This window comes from Rhinolophus ferrumequinum, chromosome 9 (genome assembly GCF_004115265.2).
Source record: "Rhinolophus ferrumequinum isolate MPI-CBG mRhiFer1 chromosome 9, mRhiFer1_v1.p, whole genome shotgun sequence".
In the NCBI taxonomy this organism is placed as follows: domain Eukaryota; kingdom Metazoa; phylum Chordata; class Mammalia; order Chiroptera; family Rhinolophidae; genus Rhinolophus; species Rhinolophus ferrumequinum.
The window spans coordinates 24,109,013-24,135,805 of record NC_046292.1 but is presented as its reverse complement, the minus strand read 5'-3'; the positions used below and the strand labels follow the sequence as shown (position 1 = coordinate 24,135,805).

The following is a 26,793-nucleotide window of genomic DNA, read 5'->3' as shown; positions in this document are numbered from 1 at the left end:
CCCCAGCCCCAGCTTAACTTCAGCTCCAGCCTCTGCCACAGGCCCCAGCTTAGCTTCACCTCAGCCTTGGAGCTCTCTCCCCTAATGAGGGCTACCTTTCCTGGCCTCAGGGTCTTATGGGAGGGAGTGTAGGAGAACAAAGGACGGAACCAACCTGTATAAAACGCAGCCTTTATTGATTTCAAGGAAACTGCCTTGGGGATGCTCGTCTCAGGGCATCCACCCTGACTCCCACAGAGCAGGGTCTGAAAGGCTGGCACCAGCCTCTCCAGAACATTTGCAGGGAGGAAGATGGGAGCCAAGCTTCTAGAGGCTGAGAGAGTAGAGTCTAGGGGAGGGTGATTTCCCCCGAGAGCAGTGGTGACTCATAGGATTCCTGGGTGTCCCAAGGTCTGGTTGGTGTCACCAGAGCCTTCTCGTCCTCTTCTTTCTAAGCTCACTCTCAGGTCTCCAGACCTCCCACTGCTGGGAGAATCCTTCCTCTCCACTGCAGAAATCTGGGTGCTTTCTCCCCAGGGAAGGAAGAATCTCTTTGGTCTGGTGAATCTAACCCAGGGCAAGTATCTCTCTTTTTGTAGCCTCCAGGCCTCTGCACCTGCCATTCTCTCTGCTTGGAAGCACTTCTCACCTCTCTTAAACATTACTCCTTCAGGGAAGCCTCCCCCGACCACCCCCTCCTGGGTTAGGTAGAAGCCCTGCTATAAGCGTCTTAAGAGTCCCTTGCGCGCAGTAATTTGTTGTTTCAATGTCTGCCTCCCTCCAGGGCTGGCACTGGGTCTGTGGTATATATACCCAGGCATTCAGCACAGTGCCCAGTGCTCAAAAAGTATCTGACAACAATGAAAATGGATAACTTAGTGAATTCAAAGTAGGGGCACCCAGCACCTGTAGGACTCCTACACCGGCGCAATACTTCCCCACCTGCCCCCAGTAGCAGCCCGGGTGTCGCTCCCCAGGCCGTGGTCAGATGGGGGTCTGGGTGGGTGCTGAAGCAAGCAGCTTGTCATTGCATGAGTCGAGGCCCAACTCCCCAGCCTCTACTAGCTTGTGGTGGCAGCAGCAAGTGGAAGCTCGACTGGCGGAGCCCTTGCGGTTGCGGCCGCCTGGGGGCTTGTTCTTGCGCATGCCTTTTAGGACCCTGTGGAAGATGAGGTAGCAGATCTCGCTGATGGTGAGCACGATGCAGAAGGCTGAAGCTCCCACCATGAAGTAGGTGAAGATCTTCTTCTCGGTGGGCCGGGCGATGTAGCAGTCCACGGTATTGGGGCAAGGTGCCACGTTGGCACACTGCACCAGGCGTGGCATGTAGAAGCCATTCCAGAGAGTATGCAGCACGTAGAGGAAGACGAATTCAATGATGAGCTTGAAGATGAGGCTGAACAGGTACGTCCACCAGAGGCCGCCGTGCTTCTTGCCTGCGTTGTCATATAGCTTGGCGCACTGGTCACCGTGCTTCTCGCGGTGCCGCCGCTCCCGCTCCTCCCGGTAGGCCACATGGAGGATAACCAGCAGCGAGGGACATGTGACGAAGATGAGCTGCAGGGCCCAGAGGCGGATGTTGGAAATGGGGAAGTAGTTGTCATAGCACACGTTGGTGCAGCCGGGCTGCTTGGTGTTGCAGTCAAAGTCCTTCTGCTCGTCCCCCCACACGCGCTCCGCGGCCACCACGTACACCAGCACGCGGAAGACGAACACCACCGACAGCCAGATGCGGCCGAATGCCGTGGAGTACTTGTTCACGCCACTCAATAGGGCCTGGAGCGTCTTCCAGTCCATGGTGCCCGGTAGGGAGGCCGGGGGCCGTGCACACCTGACCGAATAATAGGAAAAAACATACGGTAATGAAGAGGTGACATTTACTGAGCATTTACTATGCGCCAGGTGCTGTTCTGAGCTCTTTATGTGGACCTACTCATCTGAACATTGCAAAGACCCTATGAGATCAGGACTATGCTTTCTAAGCTACAGATAGGAAATAGGCAGAGAGGTTAGGTAACCTGCCCAAAGTCCCCCAGTTAGTATACGGGAAGGAAGGGAATGTGCATTTGCTGGCGACAATAACAATGAGCACTTATTGAGTAGTTGCTATGAGCCAGGCAAGGAGCTACACACTTTATGTGCAGGATTTCATTTAATCCTTATAATGACCCCACGAGGTAGACACTATTGATGCCCCTCATTTACAGAGGAAGATAAGGGCTGCAAAGCACTTAGTACATAGTAAGTGCTCAATAAATGTTGGCCACTCGTGAAATCTAGAGGGGTCAAGTCACTCGTTTAAAACAAGAGTTAGATTCAAGGCTGGACTGTGGATGCCAGGACTGTGCTGTCCATCACTTCCTTTCCCCTTCTCTGCTGGATGTCTGCCTCAGACTGGGTTCTTGCAACTTACCTCCTTGATGCCTTGCTACCATCCTGTGAAGTTGGGTTTGAATCCTAATCTACAGGGAGGAAACTGAGCCTCAGAGAGGGGACATAACCTCCCAAGGTCTCACAGCCAATAGGTGGTGAAGTTGGTAGACCGATTCAGGTTGGGGTGTGTGTGGAGGTGGGTAATGATCCAGCTCTGGGGGATATCATATCCAGAAAACAGCTAGATAGAACTTCCTGCTCCCTGTGCCAGGGCCTGGGGGAGCCCCAGCCATGCCAGATGCCAGGGCTTTGTGGTGGGGAGACACGTATTGTTCAGGTATCCAGATCACACATCTTCCTCCCAGTCCTGGAGTGACTCAGAGGGTGTGGACCAGTGGGTCTGCCTGAATACACCTAGTGTCTTCGTACTGTCGTGGGTGGGACAGCCTGTGCTTCCCCACATGGGTGTGTGGGCCTGTGTGCACATGTGAGTGCTGCGGAAGTTGGGTTTGTGACTCCGAGCATGCATGATGCCTATCAGTCTGCCCCCTGAATGACCACATCTCACCCCCCCTGGTCCAAGCCACCGTCAACTCTTGCTGGCATTATTGCTACAACCTCCTCACTGGCCTTTCAGTGCCTGCTCCTGCACCCCAATTCCATTAAATTGGATCACATCAATCCCTTGTTTACTTGCTATTAGCTTCTCATTACACTTAGAATTAACCCCCAGATTCTACATTCTGACCCTTCTCTCCTATATTCTCACCCTGCATCTCTGCTCTGGCCACCCTGGGGACCTAAGGGGCTTTGTCATTTTTCCTGCTGCCTAGAATGCTCCTCCTCCAAGAACCTTGCATGGCTGGATTCTTCTCATCATTGAGGCTTCGACTCAAACATCTCTTCGGAGGCCTCCCCAGATAAGACTGAATCTGGGAGCCCCTTCCCTTCTAGTCACTCTGCTCCTGTCTGTTTTTCTTTTTCTTTACAGCATTTAGTCACCATTTAAAATGAAAGTATCTGTTTATTTATTTTTTTGTTCTTTTTCATTGTCTGTCTCCCCACTAGAACGTCAACTTTGTCTTGCTGACTGCTTTAAATCAGTGCCTAGTGCTTGGCACATAGTAGGCACTCAATACATGTTGAATGAACAAACGAATGAATGCTGACTTCTCAGAGAGGCAGCATGGAGGGGTGGGCAGGAGTCCTGAGGGCAGTCTGGACAAGGGAGAAGGCACAGTTCCTTTTCAGCACTTCAGCCCTCCTGAGGCCTCTTCTCTGGGAATCTCGGACATGATGGGGGGTCTGGGGAAGACCCCATCCCTGGACAAACTCCTCTTCTCCCCCTTCTCAGCTCCTTCTTTGGGGAGAAGTGGTGGAATGTGCACTGAGTGTGGAGTCATAGCTAGATTCAAGCCTTAGCTACCGTATGCTACTTACCAGCTAGGTGACCTGAAGAATTCCCTAATTTCCTTGACCCGGTGTCCTTGTCTCTAAAGGGAAATAAGTTCTACTTTCTTGATCTATCCTAAGAAGCATGAGACCATTTCTTCCCTGGCCTGCCACTCACTTGGTGATAGTTCAAGAACACTGAGGGGGAGGGTGGAGCCCGCCTGCCAGCCTGGGGAGAAGAGGGATCCAGGCATGTGCTTCCACCTGAAGCCCTGGCAGCCCCTGGCAGCCCACCCAGGTGCAGCCACCCTCCGGCCCTGGTCTGCTCAGTCAAGCCTGACACACCCCAAGGAGGCGACTCACCGGCAAAGAATTTCCTTCCAGGCCCAGGCACGGGACTGGTGGAGCCAGTTCTGGTGCCCCCTACAGCTCTCCCCAAACCATCTTCCAGCCATTCGCTTTTTCCGCAGCTCCTGGTACGAGCAGCAACCAGCTTTGGTACCCACTCCGTAATGCCCCTTCACAGAATTACTGTTGACCTTGAACAACGCGGGGTTAGGGGCGCTGATACCAACCCCCTGTCCCCCACCCGCGCAGTCGAAAACCCGCGTATAACTTGAGTCGGCCCTTCGCTTAAGCAGATTCCCAGCCGAATCTAAAATACTACACTTCTTCCCTCCTGCGACCACTCGCACTCCACATTTTCCTTCCATTTCAGACAGCTTGGGAGCTTGCGGACATAGAAGGGGGTGTCTGGGAAGCTTCCAGCAGCTGGAGCCCCCATCCCCGCCCAGAATCGAGGAACTAGAAGACAGTGGGGAGGCTGGGGTGGCGTTGTCCCTCCGTCACCCCACCTCCTCTCGTCCCCAGTCCTCAGCCTGGCGGGAAGGCAGGATCAAGCCCCAGCCCACTGCCGAGGGTCGCCGCGGAGCGCGGAGCGCCCCCGGAGGCTCGGGCGCGCTCAGCACTTACCCGCCGCGGCGCGGCCAGCGCGGGGCCGGGTCCCGGTGTCCTCGAGGCCAGCAGCAGAGGCGGGGGGCGGCCTGAGCCTGGGCTCTGTAGTCGCCACGAAGCGCACTCAGCGGCAGGCACACCCCAGGGGCGGCAGAGGGTCGGGTTCTAGTCCCGACGCTGCCAAGTGTTTTGGGGGCAATCTTCGGAGGGGCTTTTCACTTGTCCCAGCTTCGGTTTCTTCACGTGTAAATAGAGGCATCGGTGACCATGGGCAGGGCTTTTGCAAAGGCTCCAATGAGATCAGGGGCGTGAAACTCTATAAACTGTTAAGTGTTGTAGCCCTGGGACCGACTGCAATCACGACTCGCCCACACGCGTTACTACGGATACTGCGCCCCCGCCCTGCAGGTCACCGTCCCCGCCCGGCATCTAGCCTGGAACCTGCATGGAGGCACTTTTAGGGGCCTGTCCGCCCTGCAGGACAGGTCCTCAGGCAGCCGCGCGGGCTCAGGCTGTGTACTCGAATGAAACATGTGCGCTTTGGAGAACCAGGGTGGGGGGCAGACCCTGAACCCTGGATGGGACGCAGCGAATCCTGAGCCTGGAAAGGAGATGGGGGATCCTTTGTCTAGGGGTGAGGGCGGGATGAGGGGATGTTGTGGCCTGGAGCTACTACAAGGGACAGATCCTATGAGTGGGGTGGGTGGGGGCAGGACCTGTGCCCTAGACCCCCTGCTGAGGGAGGGGGGGCAACGGAGGCTGGGCTGTGGTTGGGCTGGGCTCTGGGGACAAGGACGCTTTGTCTCATTTACTAGTGAGTCACCATGAGGAGCCCTGGCCCCCCAGCCTTGTGTGTGTGTGTGTGTTTGGGGGGGAACCCCAGTGCTTCCAGTCTACGTGGGGAGTCCCAGGATCTTAGTCATCTAGGGCCTGAGCCCTTCCATTCTCAATAACAACCATGTTACTGACACACAAGGGTGACTGCACATCCAACTTTCCTAGGACTACTCACTCACGCCTGCGGCCCTGGTGTAATTAGCAGCAGCCCTTTTACTCTCAAAAGTGCCCCCAAATGGGAAAATCAATGACATGGTCACCCTATCTACTACTCGTTGTGATAGAGAACTAACACGACAATGGGGGCTCGTGAACATCTTTGTACCAGCCACTGTCCCACAGGCTTTATTTCATCCTCACAGTGCCACATGAGCAAGGTATGATCCTTCTTGCTTTCATGAATGAGAAAATTGAGGCACAGAGAGGTAAGGTGACCTGCCCAGGGTCACACAGATGATCAGAGCAGACCCAGGTCTGGAGGCCTCAGCCATATGGAGTTTCTGGATAGAGCAGAGCCACAGGGCAAAGGCCGCCTTTCACTCACTGGGTGAGGGCCTTGAAAATCACTGCTGACACTCAACAGTGCTGAGCTGGTCAGGGTGGTTCTGGGCATGTGTTGGTGTGGGGAGATGTGTGAATGTGGGGAGCTGTGTGAATGTGGGGAGCCCATGACTCTGCCACCTGCTCCCTACCATCTGCAGCTCTGCTGCATTTTAAAGCAAAACCAGCTCCCTACTTCCTCACGTCCTAGTCACTCTTCAACCCATTTGAACAATGTTTCTGTCCCTACCATGTCACTAAAGACAGCGCCATCCAAGTCACTATGAATCTCCATGATGCTCAATCCAACAGTCACCGCTCTGTCCCCATCCTTCTGGACCTTCAGAAGCACCTGACACTGTTTTCCTTTGGCTTCCTTGACACCACACTCCCAGTTTCCTTGTGTTGCGGAGGCCCCCCACCCCGGTCTCCAGGGTCCCAGTGCTCAGACTCCCTCCTCTCTCCTGGGTGAGCCCCTCCAGTCCTGGGGCTCCTCATACCACCCCTTTGCTGATGGGTCCCACATTTTTAGTGCTGCTCCTGACTTCTCCCTGAGCACCAGATCACGCGGCCAGGGCTGCCCATCTGCCCGCCAGGTTTCCAGTTGCTAGTTTGTCCTTCCTGAGATGACCTATGTATCTTTGAATATATAGATATTCTTTTTACATTTACCCCATGGAGGTAGGCACACACTGCTGCACTTCGCTGTTTACATTTAACAAAATACAGGACATTTTCCTCTCTCGGTAATATAGAGCTAGCTCATTCTTTTTTTAAACAGCTGACTAGTATTCCATTTTTCCCTATCAGGAGATGTAGAGCTGTCTCTTAAAAAAACAACAGAAAACAAACCACCAGCCTAATAGTATTTGTATTATAATGTACAGGTAACCTCATATACGCTAACCTCGCTAACGGTTGTTAGCTTCCTAAATACCATGTTATGCAAATCCGTGTTGTACGAAACAAAGAACTAGTACTAAAAAGGGGGTTAGTTTCCAAAAATTAAAAAATTATAATATTATATTTTTATAATTAAGAGAAACATCTTTATTAACGCAATTTTCACCAAAAGTATAACATATTAATATGTATTAAATAATGTTTTCTTTGTCATCACTACTAAGCTTTTATTACGTTCCGTGTTGTTTGGGGATTTCCCTAATTTCGAATGAGATATTTTTTTGCTCTTCAAAGCTCTTATTGCGCTCTGTGTTGTTCGGGAATTTCTCTAATTCTCAAACCGTGTTAGAGTGAAACCGTATTGTAGGATGCCGTGTTGTATGAGGGTTTCCCCCAATTCTCGAACCGTGTTAGAGCGAAACCATGTTATAGAAGTGCCGTGTTATCCGGGGGTTCCCTGTATTTAATCAAGCCCATAGTAATGATTGGCATTCCTTCCAATCCCAATCCTGTATTTGTTTCTGTTGTGAACACCATTGTAATACATATCCTTGGACAAACATCATTAACACATTTTTGAAATTATCTTTATAGGATATATTCCTAGAAGTGGAATTTTGGGTTAAAGTTGTTTGCTCATTTAAAATTTTGCCAAATCTCCTCCGTAGAAAAAGTAGTTTATTCCACCAGCAGATATGTGAGGGCTTGTTTCCCAATATTCTTACCAACATTGAGAGTGTAATCAAGCTGAATGATCTTTGCCAGTGGTAGCTCATTCTATTTTTCTTTTGCATTTCTCTTCTGTGTGAGAATGAGTATCTTTTCATATACTCAAGAGCCACCTGTGTTTCTTTTTCTGTGAACTGTCCTCTATCTTTGCCCATTTTTCAATAATATGATTGATTTTTAAAAATTATTGATTTCTTAGGAGCTCTTTACATATTAAAGAAACCAGCCCTCTGTTAATGGTACAAATAGAAAGGATCCCCCTGACCCCAGCTTGACACTTGTATTTTGACTTTGTAGAGAATTAAACATTTTTTATACAGTCAAATTGTAGTCAAATCTTATCTTTTATGGCCTCTGAGTTTGCTCATAATTAGAAATGCCTTCCCGACTCTGAGAACTGAAAAACAATTTTCTCCCTTGGTTTCTTCTAGCTAAAGTAGTGCTTTAATGATATAAATCAGATCCCGTCAGTCCCCTAGTAAAACCTTGCGGTCACTTACTATTACCTTTATAGTAACACCCACTCTCCTGACACTGGCATGCAAAAGCCCCAAATGACCGAGTCCTGCTTCACCTCCTACCTCACGTCACCCTGATCACTATTCTCCAGCTGCCCTGGTCTCCTTTCTGTGCAGTCCAGCCTCTGGCCTTTGCATTTGCTGTTCTCTCTGCCTGGACGGCTCTTCATCTGGCAGGCTCCTCCTCCCAACTGAGGTCTTACGGAGGTCTTAGGTAATACCTCCTTCTTATGGAGGTATTCCCTGGTCACCCCATCGGAAGTGATCTCACTCTGCTTCCTCAGCAGTCACTCTTCAGAACCTTCTCTGAAATTATCTTCAGGAGAGCAGGGAGCTCGCAGGTTGTGCTCCTGCTGCATCTCCAGGGCCTGGAATGTAACTGACACCCAGTTACTATTTGTAAACTAAATGTTGGACGCACATAAGGTTCTGCGTGAGAACGGTTTGTGTGTGAGACTGGGTCATTGTGTCGTCAGGGGGCAGCATGGGGAGGATGTGTGTACGACTGGTGTGTGTGGTTGTGAATGTGTATGCTTGCAGAGGTGGCTGGTAGGGTATTGTGAGACTGTGTGTCTGTGTGGCTCTGTGGTGGTATCTCTGTGTGCCGTTGGGTTATTCTGCTCTGGTGACCAGGTGAGTTTATTGCCAAGGTCTGGTCATTCTGGTCCTGTCAGGTGCTGCCCCCCCCCCCCGCCCACTCCTGACATCAAGCAGTGACGCCAACAATGGGCCTTTGCCTGTTCTGGAGTAAACTGGAAGAGGTTCCATTCCAGAAAGAGACTCTGAGGACCTCAAGGCCCTCCTGTCCCACACGAGTTCTGCTTCCCGAGTGTGTGGGAGGCCATCTAGGCCATCCCTCTGCCCCAGGACAACGCTGTGTTGCAGCAGGGCCTTGGCAGCGTTCCAGCCACCCCCACTCCCCTCAGGGCCTACACCTGCTCTGTGGGGTTGGCAGGTCCTAAGCCTGTCCGGCCCAGACCTTGGCCACCCCTGTGTCTGAAACTCGGTCCAGGCCTCAGGCAGGGGCTTCCTGGGAAGAGGCAGGGACTTCCCTCTCCAGCTGGTAGTTCTCCTGTGTTTGTGTGTGTGCGGCAGGGACCTAGGCCCTCTCATGCTCCAAGGCCCTTTTTCCTCTCTTGAGCAGAGTGGTGGAGCAGGTAGAACCCACTGGAAAACAGGTCTGGTGGAGGAATGGGGGCTTTCCAGCCCTGCTCCAACATGTCTGGGGCTGTGGGTAGGGACAAAGAGATGTCCCAGGACCCAGGCTAGAATGTTACTTTCCTCCCAAGACACCCAGAGTTACTTGGAACTTCTGTCCGCACAACTTTATCCTCAAATAAAGGAGGTAATACATGACATTACTGTGCTGCTGTCAGGATTCCACCATTCTACATGTGTACTGGATCCCACCTCACTCTACCTCTTTTTCTCCTCCATCTCTTCACCCTTTTGCTCTTCACTGGATCTTTCCCATTTCTATAACTATGCTGGTATTTCTCCATCTTAAACAAACAAAAACAAACAAACTTCTCTTGACCCCATTTCTAGCATCTGCCTCATTTTTTTTCCATTTCTTTTTTCAAAAGAGTTGTCTTGATTTGTTATCTCCTTCCCCACCCCCTCTCTCCTCTCTTGAATTCACTCTAATCAGGCTTTTGCTTCTTATATTCCACCCAAACCACTCTCGCCAAGGTTTCCATAGCTAAATCCCACAGTCAGGTTTCAAGCCTCATCTTTCCCTGCACTTCCAGCAGCTTTTGGATGCCAGAACATCGCAGTCTCCCGACTTATTTCCTTCTGGCTCTTCTTTCTTAGTCTCCTTTGCTGGTTCCTTCAGATCTCCCTGACTTCTTTTTATATATACCATGTTTCCCCGAAAATAAGACCTAGCCAGACCATCAGCTTTAATGCATCTTTCGGAGCAAAAACTAACGTAAGACCCAGTATTATATTATATTATATTATATTATATTATATTATATTATATTATATTATACAAGGTCTTATATTAAAATAAGGCTGGGACTTATATTAATTTTTGTTCCGAAAGATGCATTAGAGCTGATGGCCCGGCTAGGTCTTATTTTCGGGGAAGCATGGCATATATGTGTGTGTATATATATATGGATATATATTCCACTTCACCTTCCACCCCTTTTAAAATTTTTAATTTACAGTTGACATATATTATTTTATATTAATTTCAGGTGTACAGCATAGTGGTTAGATAGACCTCCCTGACTTCTAAATACTGGGGTGCCCTGGGCCTTAGTCCTAGGGTTCCTTCTCTTTTATGTCCTCACTCTGTCTCTTGGTAATGTCATCAAGTCTCAGGATTTAAACATTAAAATTAGGCTGACAACTCCTAGTTACTTACCTTCAGCCCAGACATTTCCCTGAACTCCAGGCCACTGTATGCAGCTGCTTCTCTACCTCTCTCTATGGATATACTAGTAGATATCAGAAACTTACCTTGTCCCAAATTAAGCTCCTTCCTTATTTAGGAACAAAGCAAAGAAAAACAAAACCCCTAAACTAGATGCTCAGTTAGATTTGAATTTCAGATAGTGCGCGGGACACTCTTATGCTCAAAAAAATTATTTGTTGTTAATCTGGAACTCAGGTTTAATTGGATGTTCTGTATTTTTTTCTGGCAACCTAGTCCTTATGTTCCTCTCCAACCCTCTCTTCTCACGTACTCTTTGAGCAAAGGGCAGTTTTACTCACCTACTTGTTCAGGCCCCAAACCTTAGAGTCATTGTTGACTCTATGTTTTCTCATATCCTGCACTCAACGTCAGTGAATCATTTTGGTGCTACTTTCAAAATATTTTCAGAATCTGGCCTTTCTCACCAGCTCCATTCATGTTATCCTGGTAACAATAAAGCCATGAATCATTTTCCCCCTGCGTTCTTGCCATTCCCCCTCCCTGCATTATTGCCATAGCCTTGTGACTGGTTTCCCTGCTTTATCCCTTGCCCCCATCCATCTATCGCTAACACAACCACCAAGGGCACCATGCCTCTTTTTGTTCCAAATGCTCCCCTGGCTTCCTGCTTACTTGGAGTGCCAGTCAAAGGTATCAGGATGGCTTGGAAGCTGGTCCTTAGCAGGCCTCATCCGAAAGCTCTGCGTGGCTTCGTTTACCGCACCTCTCAGCTCTCCTGCTGCCCTGCCTCACCGGCTTCCTTTCTATCCCGGGTGCTCACAGGGTCTTCCTCAGCTTCAGCACCTGTGGCCTTGCCCTTCCTTCTGTCTGGTGCACTTGCCCCTAGATCTCTGCCTGCCTTGCTCCCTCGCCTTCTCTGGCCTCCCATCTCTCATTGCAGTTCACCTCTCAACACTCCCTCCTCCTCTTCCTGCTTTATTTTTCTCCTTAGCACTATAATCATGTACCATATTTTATATTTTGCTTATTTTTCTTGTTAACTGTCTTCCCTGTCACTTGGATCTATGAGGACAGTCATTTTTGTCTGTTGTGTCCACTGGTGTATTCCCAGTGCCTAAAACAGTGCCTGGTACTTGGTAGACAAAAGTGTTTGCCAAATGAGTGAATGAAACCCATCAAACACACCAAGCTCCTGGCGCAGGCCAGCACGCAGCAGCTGTTTAATCAGTTCCCTTCCAGCTGAGCATCCCATCCTTCTGTCCTCCAGGAGTCCCTCCCTGACCACCTGCCTTCCAGGAAGGCTTTACTGACTGAGCCCCATCTGTTTTCCCTCCTTCCTGTCACCAGGCCCAAACCCCTGGTACTCAAGGGTTGGGTGAGCTGTCCGCCTCGCTGAGTCTCTCTGTCCTCACCCAGTCTTTGCTCTCTTCTGGTTTGCAGGAGGCTCTTTGCTTGGGCTGTCCTTCAAGCTGCAAGGGTGTGTGGTATCGGGGTGGCTGCGGAAGCCACCCAGGAGTGAAGAGTGTGTAATATCCCTGAAATCCGCCTGCCACCTGCGGTGTGGGAGTTTCCGGAGCCTTGACCCTGGGCTGAGGAGGTGATGGTCACTGAGCACCAGTGAGTAGAAACTAGACTGGGTTTGGGCTGCGGGGTTGTGGTTCCTGAGCTCGCTGTTCCTATAAATTGGAGAAGTCTTGACATAGGCAGCTGAGTAGATGGTTTGCCATTAGCTGAGCTGAGAAGCACAAGAAGAGGAGCAGGTTGGAGAGGCAGAAGAAAAGATGGGATCATTGTGCTTGGAATTTGCTAAATGATATGTGTGTCTGTAAATGCTGTTCTAATCCAGCCATTTGACAAGGCCATCAGGACCTTCTGACATGACCTGTAAAAGCCCTCTGTGATTATGCAAGTGCAAATAGACAGTTTCGCCCCGTCCCACACTCCATCCCTGAGCCTCACCTAATGCCCAACGCCTAGCTCTCCCAATGCCTAGCCTTCCCAGAACCTCGGAGGTGGGGTGTGGCGCAGGATTAGTTGTTTTCACAACCCAAATGGTCTCTGCATCCAAATGCCCAGCTGGGGTGGTCTGAGTTCCCTGAGGGACACGTGTGTGGATGTCTGTAGGCAGCTGGATGCATGGGGCTGGGTCTCAGGAAAGAGAAGAATAGTGGAACGCATGTGCATTACAGGTGCAAATGCAAAATGGTGCAGCGACTGTGGAAACATTTTGGCAGTTCCTCAAAAAGTTAAATGTAGAATTACCATATGACCCAGCAAGTCCACACCTAGGCATGCACCTGAAAGATCTGAAAATAAGGACTCAAACAAATACTCGTATTTGAATGTTCATAGCTGCACTATTCACAATAGCCAAGACAAGTGCCCATTGAAGGAAGAATGGATAAATGAAACATGATATATCCATACAATAGATTATTATTCAGTCATAAAAGGGAATCAAGTTCTGATACATACTGCATTATGGATGAATCTTGAAAATATGATGCTAAGTGAAATAAATTAGACACAAAAGTACAGCTATTATGTGATTTCACTTATATGAAATTAATCTAGAGTTGGTAAATTCACAAGAACAGTAAATCATTACAGGTTACCAGGGGCTAGGTGGCAGTGTGGGGCGGGGTGTGTTATTGTTTAATGGGTTTTTGTTAGGGGTGATGAGAAAGTTCTGGAAATAGTGGTGATGGTTGCAACACATTGTTAATGTGTTTAACACTGCTGAATTGTACACTTAAATATGGTTAAAAAAGGTAATTTCATGTTATATATATTTTATCACCATAAAAAAAATTAAAAGACAGAGAGAAGAGGGATGGAAATATGAATTTGGGAGTCAACAGTATCCAGACGGTAATGAAGCTCATGGGAGTGGACAAGCTCGCAGGGAGGGGGTAGACACTGAGGAAGGTGGACAGCCTAGGAAAGAGCCTAAGGCCCTCCCTCAATGAAGCTGTGGGGGAGGTCGCTAAAGGAGATTGACAGGGAGTGGTTGGCACAGAGGGAAAACTAGAAGAATGGTGTTTGTGAAGCTGGGGTGTGTTAGCGCTGTTGATTGCAAAGGACAGAGATCTAACTTGGATTGGTTTGGGCACAAAGGGGAATTGACTGGTTTGTAGGAACATGGGAAGGGCAGGGGTACCTCAGGATCCCAGAAATACTTGGCTGGAGTCATGTCTGGATGTGTTTAGGAACTCTCTCCTGCCTGCCCCACCTCTCCTCCTCTGACTGTCAGCTTCCTTCTCTGCAGGTACTAATGGGCTATTGCTCACAGTCACCAGCAGCTCTGAGCTCACATCTTCCCAAGTTTTGCTGCTACGTGCTTCCCTTAGAAACCATCAAATAACCTGGGGAAGCACCCCGAGTGGCCTCATCTGGAGCACATATCCACCCTGAGGTTAAGGGCCCGGGAGGCGTGACTGGCAGTCTCCTTCAGCATCCCAGTTTACAGGGAGAGAAGTGCTGGGTGGACAGAACACATAAGGTATTGATGGCACAGGGAAGGAGCTCAAGAAGGAAGGCTGTCTACGCTGTGAAATGGCTCATTGCACAAGACAAGCGCTGGAAGCACCTCCTGAGCTTAGAGACAAAGAAATCGTAGGTGTGCTTGGCAAAGGCAGGGCGGTTTGAGTGGCGTGGTGGGGCAGAGGCTGGGTCTTAACTGGTGGGGTGAGTGGGAGGTGAGGAAGTCAAGTTAGTAAGTCCAGACCTCTGTTTTAGGAGGCACAGTTGTGAAAGCCAGAGAGAGAGATAAAGAGGGAACTGCTGGACACATGGGGTCAAGGAAGCGTTGTTGGGTTTTTTTTTTTTTTTTTTTTTTTTTTTTTTTATGGGGGAGATGTGAGCATCTTTAAACGCTGAAAGAGCCAGGAGAGAGTTAGAGGTTGAAAAGACAGGAGAGAGTAAGGAGGCGAGGAGAGAGTGCACCAAGAGAACAGGTGGGGAGATTAGATGATGGATAGGAGTAGGCTCACCTCTTTTACTGTGTAGGGGAAAGGAGAGAGGACCAGTGTGGACACTGCTTGGCCTGTAGGTCTACTGGCCATTCACAGGAGAGCACTCTTCTCAGATAGCTTCTGCTTTCTCTGAGAAGTCGCATGAAGACAAGATGGAACTGGCTAGCAGGTTTGAGGAGAGTGGAGAAGGTTGAGAAGCCTACCAGGATGAAAACCAGCAGAGAGCAAAGCAGGAAAGAAGGAAAACTGTCAAGTTGTGCTGGAGAACATGAGCCTGCAGCGGCCTCACTCTGGTCATTTGAGTCACCCTAGCACAGGGTGCAGAGGGAAAGCACAGTAGGATTGATCTGGGCCTGGAGTTTTGCTAAGCAGGAGGGGCAGAGGGACAATGGGGATACTGTCAGGACAGCAATTCATTCCAGTCATTATCTCAGCAACTATTTATCACCCTTTCACTGCCTATCAGACATGGTACAGGGCCTGAAGGTCCATTGGCAAACCTGACAGGTACCGTTCTGACCCTTACAGAGCTTGCAGTCTAGTAGGGCGGGCAGACGTCCATTTGGAAGCTCCCATGTGAGATGGGGGTAGTGGGAGAGACTGTAGAGCCCAAGTTCAGGCTGGATACAGAGGGAAGCAAGTGGAGGGGGCTGGCAGATTGGGAGCCGGTTGCAGGGGCAGGTCGGGAATAGGAGGGCAGCTGTTGATCGTGGAATGAACATGAACAGATATTGAGGGAGGAGCCAGTGAGAGGGTGGGGGGAAGCCGTGGTTAGAGAATGGGATGACCTGTCTCACAGTTGCTTCCTTCCCTCGCATTACAATAGCCTACCGGTTCTTTTCCTATTGAAGTCTGATCCTCTATTTATAGGGCTCTACATCCTATTCCCTCTGGCTCCCTGGGGTACCTTCACCTCCTTTCTCCTCTACTGGATTTATCGCACCACTATTTAAATATTCCCAATTCTCTCATTGTAAAAAAAATAAAATAAAAATTCTTGACTGCCTCCATTCCCTTGCAACTAACGCGCTTTCATTTTCTATTCTTCTCGCAGCTACCATTTTTCCAATCAGTTGTCCACACTTGCCATCTCCATTTGCTTGGCCCTCACTGTCCCCTTATTTCACGGGGAGCTGGTTCTCTACAATGATATTCCTGCCATGGGTACTAACGACGATCTTTGTTAATCTAATGAACACTTTTCAGTCCTTATCTGATTTGACCCAGGACAGTGTTTGGCCCTGATGATCGTTTTCTCCTTGTCTACAGACTTCTCTTCTAGAAACTTCTAGAAGTTCTAGAAACTTCTCTAGAACACTTGTCTCTTGGCTTCTGTGGCATCATTTTCCTCCTCTGTGACATCACATTTCCTTGGCTTCTATGATATCAATGTACCCCACAGTCCTCTTTGCTGGCTTCCTCCCACTCTACTTGGCCTTAAGCCTCCATCCTAGGGCATCTACTCATCTCTGCCCTCACAATCTCTGTACAGTATCAGCCACTCTCAAGGCTTAAATTACTACGTACCATAGAGGCCCAGATATAAGATGACTCCAAACAAAAAACAACCCCCTGTATTTCCAATGAGGAGACCCTCCAAAATCAATTTGGGGGATTAATTTGAATACATAAGCTTTTAGCATGGTTGAAATGATAATTTATTAACTTAGTTTGCCATACATTTAAAAAAATCACATATTATTTAAACAATGTAGTAAGACTTATTATTTTTTTCTCCCCTCATATTTTATGAAGCAATTTTATTTAAGCTTTTAACATTTTTAACACCTGCATCAACATCATTAAAGTTTTGTTCGTTATCATTAACTTTTACAGAACATACCGACTTTATTTTTGCCCAAGTTACTTGTGACAGCACTTTTCCAGTCTGTGCATGATTCTGGGAACTTATTCTTTGCCATTAGAGCTTGGTTGCATAATATTAGGTTGCATAAATTAAAAACAAGTCATCTGGTAGGTATGTATTTGTGATCTCCATAACATAACCACTTCCTTTATTGTTCTTCAAGGGATTTTTTAAAAAAGGACTTGCTTCAAAAATAATACTTGCAATTGTAAGGTCCATACCCCCCAGGAGTAAAGATTGAATCTGCGTGTAATGCTTTTGTCTCCACTTTTTTCTGATTCTGCCAAGAGACCTCCATGAATATCCACAACTTCATTCATTAAGGTTATGTCAGGCAAATGAGTTTTCCCCAAAGAGTGTTTTGTTATTCAAAAGGCAGTAATTGAAAACATGACCCATTATATAGGAGACTTTGTAAGTACTTGAATATAAGACAAATCCTTCCTACTTGAGGGGTAATTCTGGAGCAAAATCTTATATTCAGGCATTCTGCTGACAATTCCCAAACCCCTATCTCCTGCCCAGTCTTTTATCCCCCTTCTATACAACAGTCTACTAGACAGCTCCACCTGGATGCCAATCATTCAGTCAGTTGACACATTTTTATTGAGTGCCTACTATGTGTCAAGTACCATTCTAGGTGCTGGTAGATAAAGGGGGGAATATGACAAAGGTTGTGTTGTCAAGGAACTCATCCTAGTGGGATGACACAGAAAATAAACATGTAGGGGCATCCCAGTTTCTGGTACCCCCTCTCATGAGAGAGCTGTACTTTTGCTTTAAGAAAATCTTTATTCCTCTTAAAAAAAAAAAGAAAATAAACATGTAACTAAACAAGAATATTTCATAAACTAGAATATTTCCTGAATGCTATAAAGAAGATAAAATGGGGTTGCGTGGTAAAGAGTGACTGTGTTTGGCATATGTGCTTCATCTGGGGGGTCAGAATGGCCTCTTGGAGGAGAGAATGTTTGGAGATATGAATGCCAAGGAGACAACAGTCATGTGAAGCTCTGGGGGAAGAGCATTGGCAGCGAAAGCCAGGGCAAAGTCCCTGAGATGGGAGAAGGCCAGTGCGGGTAGGGCATGCGGGAAGGAGAGAGCCCAGGGAGATGAGTTTGGAGAGGTAGCCAAGGTCTAACCATGTAGGGCCTTACAGGCCACGAAAAAGTTTGGTTTACTTTCCATTTTTATGGCTATGATGGAAAGCCACTTGGAGGGTTTTAAACAAGGGAGTGACTTGACTGATCTCATTTACATGATAGAACGATCTCTCAGGCTGCCTCATGGAGGAAGAATTGCAGAGGAGCAAGAGTGGAGGAAGGGAGCCAGCTGCTGCAGGTATCCAGGTATTCAATGAGGTCTCTTGGCCTGGGATGGAACCACTGGGAGGGGGGAGGAAGGAGAATGGACTTTGAACAGAGTTTGGAATTATATCCAATATGACTTGTTAATGGTGCATGTGATCATGAGGAAAGGGACGCCTAGGTTTTCGAATTGAGCAGCTGGGTGGATGGGGATGCCGTCTTCCAAGGTGAGGGAGACTGGGAGGGAACATAAATCTGTTCTCTGTTAGGGGCATTAGGAGTTCTATTTTGGGTGACAAATAGGAATTTTGACACATGAGTCTAACACTCATGGGAGCGGTTGGGTCTGAATGTATAAATGTGGGAATCACTAGTTTGTAGATGGTTGTATAGATGGCACTATACAAGATTACAGAGGGGGAAATGTAGATAGAGGAGAAAAAGGGGTAGAGAACTGGGTCTTAAAGAATCCTACATTTAGAGATCAGCAAGAGGAAGAAGAGCATCGATGGAGATCAAGAAAGACCTATCAACAATGTGGGAGGAAAGCCAGGAGAGAGTGCTGCCTGGGAGTCAAGGGAAGACTCCCTTGGCTAAATGTTTAAGGAGGAAGCTCTCAATGGCTAAGTGTTGCTGAGGGAGCAAGATGAGGATGAAGAACTGACCATTTTGCTTTGGCAACTTGTTGGCCATTGTTGATTTTGACTTGAACGGGTTAATGTGATGAGGAAGTAGAGATAGCAAGTACAGAGAAGTTTTAGGGGATTTTGTTTTTTATAAGAAGGGCAGTAGCTGGAGAAGGATGTGGTGTTAAGAGGGAGTTTAAAAAAGGGAAATATTAGAGCAAATTTATAGAAAGGGGATTGTGAGGCCACAACTGTGGAATACCGTCCAGAGTAAGTGAGAGGTGATGGAGTCCCATGTCCATGTGGTGGAGAGTGTACCTGGAGCAGGGACACTTCATCCATGTTACAGGGGAGAAGGCAAAGTGACCAGGTACTCATGCCAGGAGGTTGGCAGATTTGGTTGGGATGGAGATAAGTTAGTGCTTGCCTACTGCTTCTATTTTCCTGAAGCATATGCCTGGCTATTAGCTGAAATGGAAGGTTAGGAGAATGAGGGCTGGAGGTTTAGGGAAACAGAAGGTATGATATAGCCATCTTGGAGAGAAAATAGGGTTAAAGTCTTAGGAAAATATAGAATTTCTTAGAGGTGCTGAATGTCCACTTGAGCTTTCTGGTCAGAAGTTTCCATCGAAACCAGTCAGTCCAGTTGTATTCTCCAGGTGCTTTGGAACAGGTACCACATGGAGAGCTGGGCTTACCTGGAGTTAGACTCTTGCCTGGTAAGCAACTAGAGAAGCGCTGAAAGGCAGGTGAGTGGAGGATATCTGCGGGTCAGGAATTACCTGGGAGCCCATGGAATCCAAGCTGGGAAAGAAGGGGAGGATGTGACAGGGGTGATGGATAGCGAAATAGTGGCGGGTCAACAGATGGGGCAGGATTGCTGGAGTGGGAACTAAAGTGAATGAGCTGGACAGGAGATAATGGAGTTCTCAGTCCAGACAAGATCTAGGGTGTGAGCATGCATGTGGGTGGGTTCAATGGGTAAAGAAAAAGATTGTTAGAAGCAAGGAAGTCAAGGAACTGAGAGGTCAAGTTTGGATGCGAAGTCCTCACAAATGATAATAAGCATAATAATAGAGAGAAAGACAGTGAACCAAGGGCTGAGAATGTCCATGAATGAGAGATCCAGGACATCTTATTTGTATCTCAGACTCAACCCTGTCTGAAGCTGCAGTTACCAGTATCTCCCTCAAGCCTGCTCTTCCTACGGTAAGTGTGCCACCACCCAGAGCAAGAAACTTGGGTGTCACTTTGATTCCTCTCTCTAACTGATCCCCACACCCAATCAAATCACCAAATCTTTTTGATTCGATCTTGGAAACATTTCTTAAATCCAGCTACTTCTTTCCATCTCCACTGCGCACACCATAGTTTAGGCCATGGCTATTGCTCATTTGGACTATTAGTGTCAGGTTCCAAACAGTTAGCACTGCTCTCACTCCTCTGCCTTGCAACCAGAGACAAATTAGATCATGTCACTTCTGTGCTAAGTCTCTCCAGTGACTCTTCATTGTCCTTAGGATAAAGTCCAAAATAATTAACAGGGCTTTATAAAGAAAGCACTGCATAACCCCACCCCTGTCTACTTCAGTCTGACCCCTCACCGGGTTTGCTTTCCCTTTCTAGGCCTTTCTTATGCTATCCTCTCGGCCTAGAATCCCCTTCCCACTTTGCTTGGGAAAATCCTCCTTTCTCTAGGTGTCCCCTTAAGAAGTCTCAGGGAACCTTTTTCTGGATGCCTGGATATTGGATCCAACATCCTTCTTACCCCAGCACACCATGCTTCCTCAGCATGTCATGAGTTTAGCAGCTTTCTTCTTCATAGAATGTAAACTCCATGAGATCAGGGACTGTCTGATGCTTCCCAGATGAATCCTAGCCGGGGGCTTATCACATAAAAGTGAACAATAAATATTTATTAACTTGAAGCAAATGGAAGATTCTAGAAGTGGAGCAGTTCTGGGTGAAGACAAAGTCCGGGGTGTGGTCCTGTGAGTGGATAGTTAAATGGAGTGGAGGAGGAAGTCATGAGAGATGCGGAGGGCATGGAATGAAAAGGACAGAGTGATACAGAGGTGGTCCCGGTGGCCCTGGGCTGTGGCAGAATACCAGAAGATCCTGAGTCATATGCTTACGTCTTTAATGAATGAAGAGAAGTAGGTGGCAGCAATGCAGGTGGGGCAGTGGAAGAGAAAGACGGCAGGGGCCTAAGCAAAGCAAAGACTTTTCAAGAAGGTGGAGGTGGGAAGGTCTGAAAGTGGTAGTGAGGGCAGTATGGTGGTCTTGCGAGTGTGGGCAGAACTGAGGATAAGTGAGATGACTGAAATGTCTCCTAGAGGGTTATGCAGCCTCCTCCGGGGGCCCTCAGGCTAGTCAGTGTTAGGTCTTCGTCTGGCTCAATGGCTCAGGACTGGAGACCTCTGGGTACAGCACCCATGAAGAGGACTGCCATGGGAGTAGTCAGGTCCTAGGATGCTCTCACCATATGTCGGCCCAGCCACAGCCCCTGGAATGAGGAGTCTAGAACCTCAGAGGGAGCTGTCTATGGCACGTCCACTGGCCTGCATGTAGGAGCTACCTCGGTCTGAGCGGTATGGAGCCATCTGACTCTGAACTGGTTGAAAGTGCCATCCTGTTCTTCGGGATTGGGTGGTCACAGCTCTGGTCTGGATTGGAGGGTGAGTTGCCCTTGATTCCTGGAGTTCAGTAGATGGTATTGGTGCCCTTCCCATGTCCCCTTTACTGAGGGACACTCATTCTCCAGCTGCTGTGAATGGCTTATGGCTGCCCCTGGGGAACTGATCTGGACTGAGTGGGAGCCAGCAACCCCCTCCTGCCAGCCCTCCTGTCCTGGAGGTGGCCTGAAACCAATGACTGACTGATACGGGAGTTCCAGCGCCTGAGGACCTTGCCTCCAGCAGGGACAGCTCTAGGGCTGGGTTGTGATCCAAAGCCCCTCTCCCCACAGAGCTCAGGCTAACGCTGTTTCCCTGAGCCCACATCCTGCTCAGCTCTGCCCATTCCCTATCTTGCTTCTTGCTCCTTCCTTCACATGCACCCAAATTCCTGCTGCTGGCTGTTACTAGGGACGCTGGCCTAAGACGGGGTGACACTCTGATCTTGTCCCATAATCAGGGGTGGACATGGAGACTCTTCATGGACCACAGGGGCCAGAGCCCTCACAGACTCAGCCCATCTGTGTGGGTTTAGAAGGCCCCTCCCCTCTCGAGGCCAAACTTTCCTCACCTATAAATAAGACCTTTAGGCTAGACGTAGTAAAAACAATAACAACAAAACATACGAATAAACAAAAAGAAAACACTTTGCTGAACTCCCTGGGCTGAAGTGTGGGGGAGGATTCAGGTCAGCAAGACAAGCAGCTCACAGCCCATTTACTCAGTTAACAAATATTGATTGAAGGCAGCCAGGCTGGGATGACTCAGCATCTTGCTCTGCCCTGTCTTTGAAGGGCTCACAGACTGATGGGGAGAACCCACTGCCCCAGTTCAGGGAGAATAACCAAGGCATGAGCTAGGCTGGCGCACGGCAAAGGTGGTGAAGGCTGTCCCTGGGATTCTAGGAAGGGCCCCAGAGGAGGGACGAAGGGCATTCCAGGCAGAGGGACCAGCATGTGTGAAGGCACGAGGCACGACCCCGCATGACGTGTCTGGTTGGGGAACCATGAGCCCTTTGGTATTATTGGTGGGCACAAGGAAGGAGGAAGCAGGGGGTGAGGTTGGGGAGGTCAACGGGGACCAGGTTTAGGGCAGTGTGGGCTGTGATGGTGGAAGGATTTTTAATGCAGAAGAAACAATATTGTCAGATTCATATATAGAAAAAACTCCACTTTGTCCCCATAGTGGAGGGCCCAGTGAGAGGTTAAGACTGTGGGGTGGGAGAGGAAGGGCAGACTCAGGAGGCATTTAAGGGGCTGGAGTTAGTGGGATTCGGTGCTGTACTGGGACGTGGGGTGTGAGGGGCTGGGAAAGGGGGAGGGGACGAGGATGTCAGGCCAGCTCCTGGCTTGGACGACTGGCTGGATGGCAGTGCCATTCATCAGGTGGGGCGTGAGCTGTGAGGAAGGCAGGTTTGGGAGTTGCTGAGTGGGAGAGGCCTGGGACCTCCTGGAGGGTTGTCCTGTGGGCAGTTGGTGGGGGCTCTGGGACTCAGGCAGGTCCAGGCTGGAGGTGGGGTTTTGGGCGTTGCCAAGGTCTGCGTGGTGGGGTGGGAGTGGGGGAAGATGAGGAAATGTGCATCTGGTAAAGGGACAGGAAATTCCTCAGACTGGAAGATCCATGAGGGCTCAGATGCTCTCAGTGGGTCCCTGGCCTGTGGGGATATGTCATCCAGACCGCCTGGAAGACCCTCATCCTGGACTTGCTCTCAGTACCGCCCCACCCCCCACTGGGCCTTCCCCTCCCATCTCAGAGGAGACTCACCCACCCGAGACCTACGCTGGGCAGGGCTAGAGAGGCCTGGATGGGGGAGGCAGGGGCCTCCTGAGCCACACATTCATCTGAGGGACACTGGCGGAGAACCGACTTATCCTGAGCACAGGGTCTCCTGGGGACCCTCTCCTGCCATGGCCAGCTGGTCGCAGAGTCCAGAGACCCCTGGAGCAGCCTCTGCCTTTGAGTATTCTCTGCCACATCCTAGGGATACACTCTGGCACACTCTGTGTGTGTGGTGTACGTGACGAGTGCACCTGGATCTGAGGTGCTGGGGCTCAGATGCCCACGGAGTGGTTGTGGCCTCCTCTCTGAGGTCCATTGTGAACCCCCTGCTTTCCTACTCATCACTCCCTCTTGGTCTGCAAGGTACTGAGAAAAGCATATTTATTAAGGGTTTTGACCTTAATATTATAAAACATATTACCATATATAAAATCCCCACCAGCCATTTACCTCCCTCTCCGGGGCTCAGGACCCCGAGATAGAACTGCCCCCAGTACTGACCCCTGGGTGGGCTTTGTGAGCCCCACAAGCACCTTCCTCACATGCCCTGCTGCAGAAAAGAGGCCACTGTCCTGCCATTGCCTTAGGGAGGTGGGGGACCTGGTGGTCCCAGCTGCCAACATCGCAGGTTAGGGATACCCACCTGTATCCACAGCAGTTGAGCCCGCCTTCATTAGGTCGGAGTTCCCATTTGCGGGGTGCTCTCCCTTGGAGAGGACATAGGGTGGGCACGTATCAGGCAGGTGACTCTGGCGCCGAGACTGCCGGCGCATGCGGCGGAAGGTCTCCAGGCACCTCTTGCCCACCAGGTAGGTGACCTCAGTGAGATTGAGCAGGATGCATATCACAGCTATGACCACCATGAAGTAGATGAAGATCGTCTTCTCTGTGGGTCGGGAGATGTAGCAGTCCACAGTGTGGGGGCAAGGCGACTCGGAGCAGGCCACCACGCGGGGCATGTCGTAGTGCCCATGGTAGAGGCGGTGGAAGATGTAGAGGAAGCCCGAGTCCACGGCGGCCTTGAAGACGAGACTCAGCAAGTACGTCCACCAGAGTCCGCCCCGCTTCTTGCTAGGGTTCTCATACAGGGACTGGGCGTTGGGCCCATGCTTTCGACGGTGCCTCCGCTCGCGCTCTTCCCGGTAGGCCACGTGCATGACCACGAGCAGCGAGGGGCACGTGACCAGGATGAGCTGCAGGGCCCAGAGGCGCACGTGGGACACGGGGAAGAACTCGTCATAGCACACGTTGGTGCAGCCCGGCTGCAGGGTGTTGCAGACAAAGTCCTTCTGCTCGTCATCCCACACGTCCTCCGTGGCCACCACGTACACCAGCACGCGGAAGATGAACACCACCGACAGCCAGATGCGGCCCACTGCCGTGGAGTACTTGTTGACTCCGCTGAGAACGCCCTGAAGGAACGACCAGTTCATGCTGATGCTTCCTCACGTGGGCAGCCTACACCCGTGTGCACCCACTCAGGCCTGGCCAAATCTGGAAATGGGTGTCCTTTATTATAAAGGTGCGATTGGCAACGCCGTGTCAAAACCGCTGCGTCATCATCATGTCCTCACTCGAAATGACTTGGCGGGGTAGGGATTGCCATTATCCCCATTTCACAGGGGAGTAAGCTAAGGCCTAGAGAGGCACCTGCCCAAGGCTCCGCAGCTTGGAAGTAGCAGAGCTGGTCTTGAACTTCTGTCTTCCAGTTCCAAAATCTGGGACTATTTTATTCTATAAAGTAATAGACACATGTGAAAGATAAGGGTCCTGCATGAGCGTGCCTGAAAACCCCTTTGACCTCAAGCCTCAGCCCTGCGGGTCACCCGACTTCTAAAGAGAGAGCAAGAAGCTGTGGATTGGATGGTCCTCTCTCCCATTAGCTCCAGGGCTGGACCAGGGTAGGAGGGGAAGGGCCTGTATCTTTATCCTCCAGTTTCCTCCAACTTTTACTGAGAGCCAACATGAGTCCGGCCCTGAGCTGGGTGCTTTCGTATCAGCCTCTTGGGCAGACTCCCGAGTAATATCCATCCTCGTTCCTCTTTTCTGGCTCCTGGACATCCCTGCCCTGACTTTCCCTCCCAAACTTGGGAACCATGTGACTTGGCATCATCCTACCACCTCCCCGCCCCCATCTCACCATGGATGTGGGCCCCAGGACTGACTGTCCTGATCACAGTTGTTTCCTCTGGAATTCCAACCATTCCAGCTTTAGGGAGGGACGAGGGAAGGGATAGAGGCAGGATTCTGGCATTGTCCTTCCCCCACCATAGACTATTTCTTTCAGGGACATCCTTTGTTCATTTGCTCAGCGGCTTTTTGCTAGCCAAATCTCCCATTATTTCTACTCAGACCCCTGTCCTGTGTGCTCCATCCGCCACACCCTCTTATCTGGAGTGCCATCATGTTCCGTCTCTGACCCTGCCCCTCCTCTGTCCCTGACGCGGATCTCAGCATCTTCAGACCTCATGCTCCTGGGACATTTTCTGAGCACCTTCCTCCTTCTTTCATGCATCACCAATCCTTGAATGGTTTGTTGACTTGTCTTCTGTGCCAGACTGCCAGCTACTGTATGGCAGCCTCTGTATCTTACCGTCTGTTTCCTCAGGACTCGGCATTGGGCCTGGCCCAGTGAACACACACTATGTTTGCTAAACAAAATTGATACCCCACTTCTTCCTGATCCCTCCTCATCTCTTCTCTGGTCCTCTGTCCTCCCTTTGGTCTGGCAGGACATTCCTTCCCCTCCTTGGGGCTGCCCTGGAGTTTCTCCAGGGGTCCTAAGTTCCCTCTGCTTCTTCCTGAAGCCTGGCCCCCAGCCTGAGGTTCCCTGGGGATCCTCAGCTCTGCCAGTTCCTGCCTCCCAGTCCAGCTTCTTGCCCAGTTTGGTCCTCACCTTTCTTGGGTCCAGCAGGTGCTCTCTGGTCCCTGGGCTTCTCTGTCTGCCTGAGGGCCTCCCAAAGGCAGCTTTTGTTCCTTACTCCCCTGCTGGGTGGGGCTGTCTGAGCCAATGAGGTAAACGAGTGAGCAGGTGGGCAGGCGGGCGGGCGGACTTCCCCGGGCACCTATGCCGAGCAAACACCTGCGGCTCTTCTCTCCTGGCCCACGCCTTCTCTCCAGCCTGGCTGGGCATGGCTGGGTCTGGCTCCCTGGACTGGCAGGTATGTGGGTGACACTGCAGTGAGGGGGGGGCAGGAGCCTGATATCCTCATTCCCGGGTCCAGGTCAGCGACAATGGCATTGCCCCCTGTCCCCAGGCCTCTCTCCTACCCTTTTCTCTGGAAGACTGATTCCGATGTCCTCAGCAGCTGACATCTATGGAAAGGGGCACCCTTGGTTGAGCCTAGGATCACACCCCACCCTCATGGGGACATTTCTGAGGACTAGAGCTTGGGCTCCTGGTGAGTTGCGTAGGAGATGGGAGAGGCTGACTATGGTTCTTCTAGACAAGGGTATCCCACTGCCCTAGTGGAGACGAGGAATGCAGGTTGGGAGCATGAAATGCCCCAGTTGGCGCAGGGCCAGGCCTGCAGAGAAGTCGGCGTGTGACTCAGTGGGGGCTGCAGAGGGACCTTGGGACAGTGAAGGTTAATGTGCAGCCAGGGTGGGGCTCCTCTGCCTCGTTTCCCACAGCATTTATTGAGTACTTCCTAATACCAATGATTAACATTTATGTGGCCTTTTACAGGTGGCTAACCCCCTCCACAGCCACGAGCTCGTCCAGTCCTGTCAACAACCCCACAGGCTCAGTACTATTAACTCATTTTGGAGAGGGCCTGAAACCCCTTTCCCAGAATCCCAGTGGAACTTGGGTTGAAATGCAAATGTTCTGACTTAAAGTCCATGGACTTTCCACTGCCACACGTAGCTCCCCACATACTAAGCTCCGTTCTCTTTGCAGACCACCCTTAGGCCTAAAATTGCAACTGAGGATAAAGACTAGAGTGGAGC

At 50.0% G+C, this 26,793-nt stretch overlaps 2 protein-coding genes across 5 annotated transcripts; both read right to left on the bottom strand.

Annotated features, from left to right (window-relative positions):
- Positions 1-155: 155 nt before the first annotated feature.
- Positions 156-23,614, bottom strand: GJB3 (gap junction protein beta 3). 3 transcript variants are annotated; one of them, XM_033115310.1, is made up of 3 exons: positions 8,289-8,408; positions 4,717-4,935; positions 156-1,810 (listed from the first exon to the last, which is right to left on the bottom strand). In XM_033115310.1, exon 3 carries the CDS (start codon positions 1,774-1,776, stop codon positions 964-966), a length of 813 nt encoding a protein of 270 aa, XP_032971201.1. In that variant the 5' UTR covers positions 1,777-1,810; positions 4,717-4,935; positions 8,289-8,408; the 3' UTR covers positions 156-963. The 3 variants fall into 3 exon arrangements, with proteins under 3 accessions (XP_032971201.1, XP_032971202.1, XP_032971200.1); XM_033115311.1 differs by lacking the exons at positions 4,717-4,935; positions 8,289-8,408 and adding an exon at positions 23,486-23,614; XM_033115309.1 differs by lacking the exon at positions 4,717-4,935 and having other exon boundaries at positions 8,289-8,403.
- GJB4 (gap junction protein beta 4) lies at positions 12,275-25,871 on the bottom strand. Of its 2 annotated transcripts, none has more exons than XM_033115312.1 (3): positions 25,739-25,871; positions 23,486-24,576; positions 12,275-12,349 (listed from the first exon to the last, which is right to left on the bottom strand). In XM_033115312.1, exons 2-3 carry the CDS (start codon positions 24,273-24,275, stop codon positions 12,291-12,293), a joined length of 849 nt encoding a protein of 282 aa, XP_032971203.1. In that variant the 5' UTR covers positions 24,276-24,576; positions 25,739-25,871; the 3' UTR covers positions 12,275-12,290. The 2 variants fall into 2 exon arrangements, with proteins under 2 accessions (XP_032971203.1, XP_032971204.1); XM_033115313.1 differs by lacking the exon at positions 12,275-12,349 and adding an exon at positions 22,256-23,208.
- Positions 25,872-26,793: the final 922 nt, after the last annotated feature.

Excerpts from the sequence above, each read along its gene's own strand:
- GJB4 (XM_033115312.1), bottom strand. The coding sequence starts at position 24,275 with ATGAACTGGTCGTTCCTTCAGGGCGTTCTCAGCGGAGTCAACAAGTAC. Across the intron at positions 12,350-23,485 it reads CTCAACTGCTGTGGATACAG|CTCAGCTAATGGCAAACCAT; the intron begins GTGGGTATCCCT and ends TGTGCTTCTCAG.
- GJB3 (XM_033115309.1), bottom strand. The coding sequence starts at position 8,395 with ATGAAGAGCCGTCCAGGCAGAGAGAACAGCAAATGCAAAGGCCAGAGG. Across the intron at positions 1,811-8,288 it reads AGTGATCAGGGTGACGTGAG|GTGTGCACGGCCCCCGGCCT; the intron begins GTAGGAGGTGAA and ends TTATTCGGTCAG.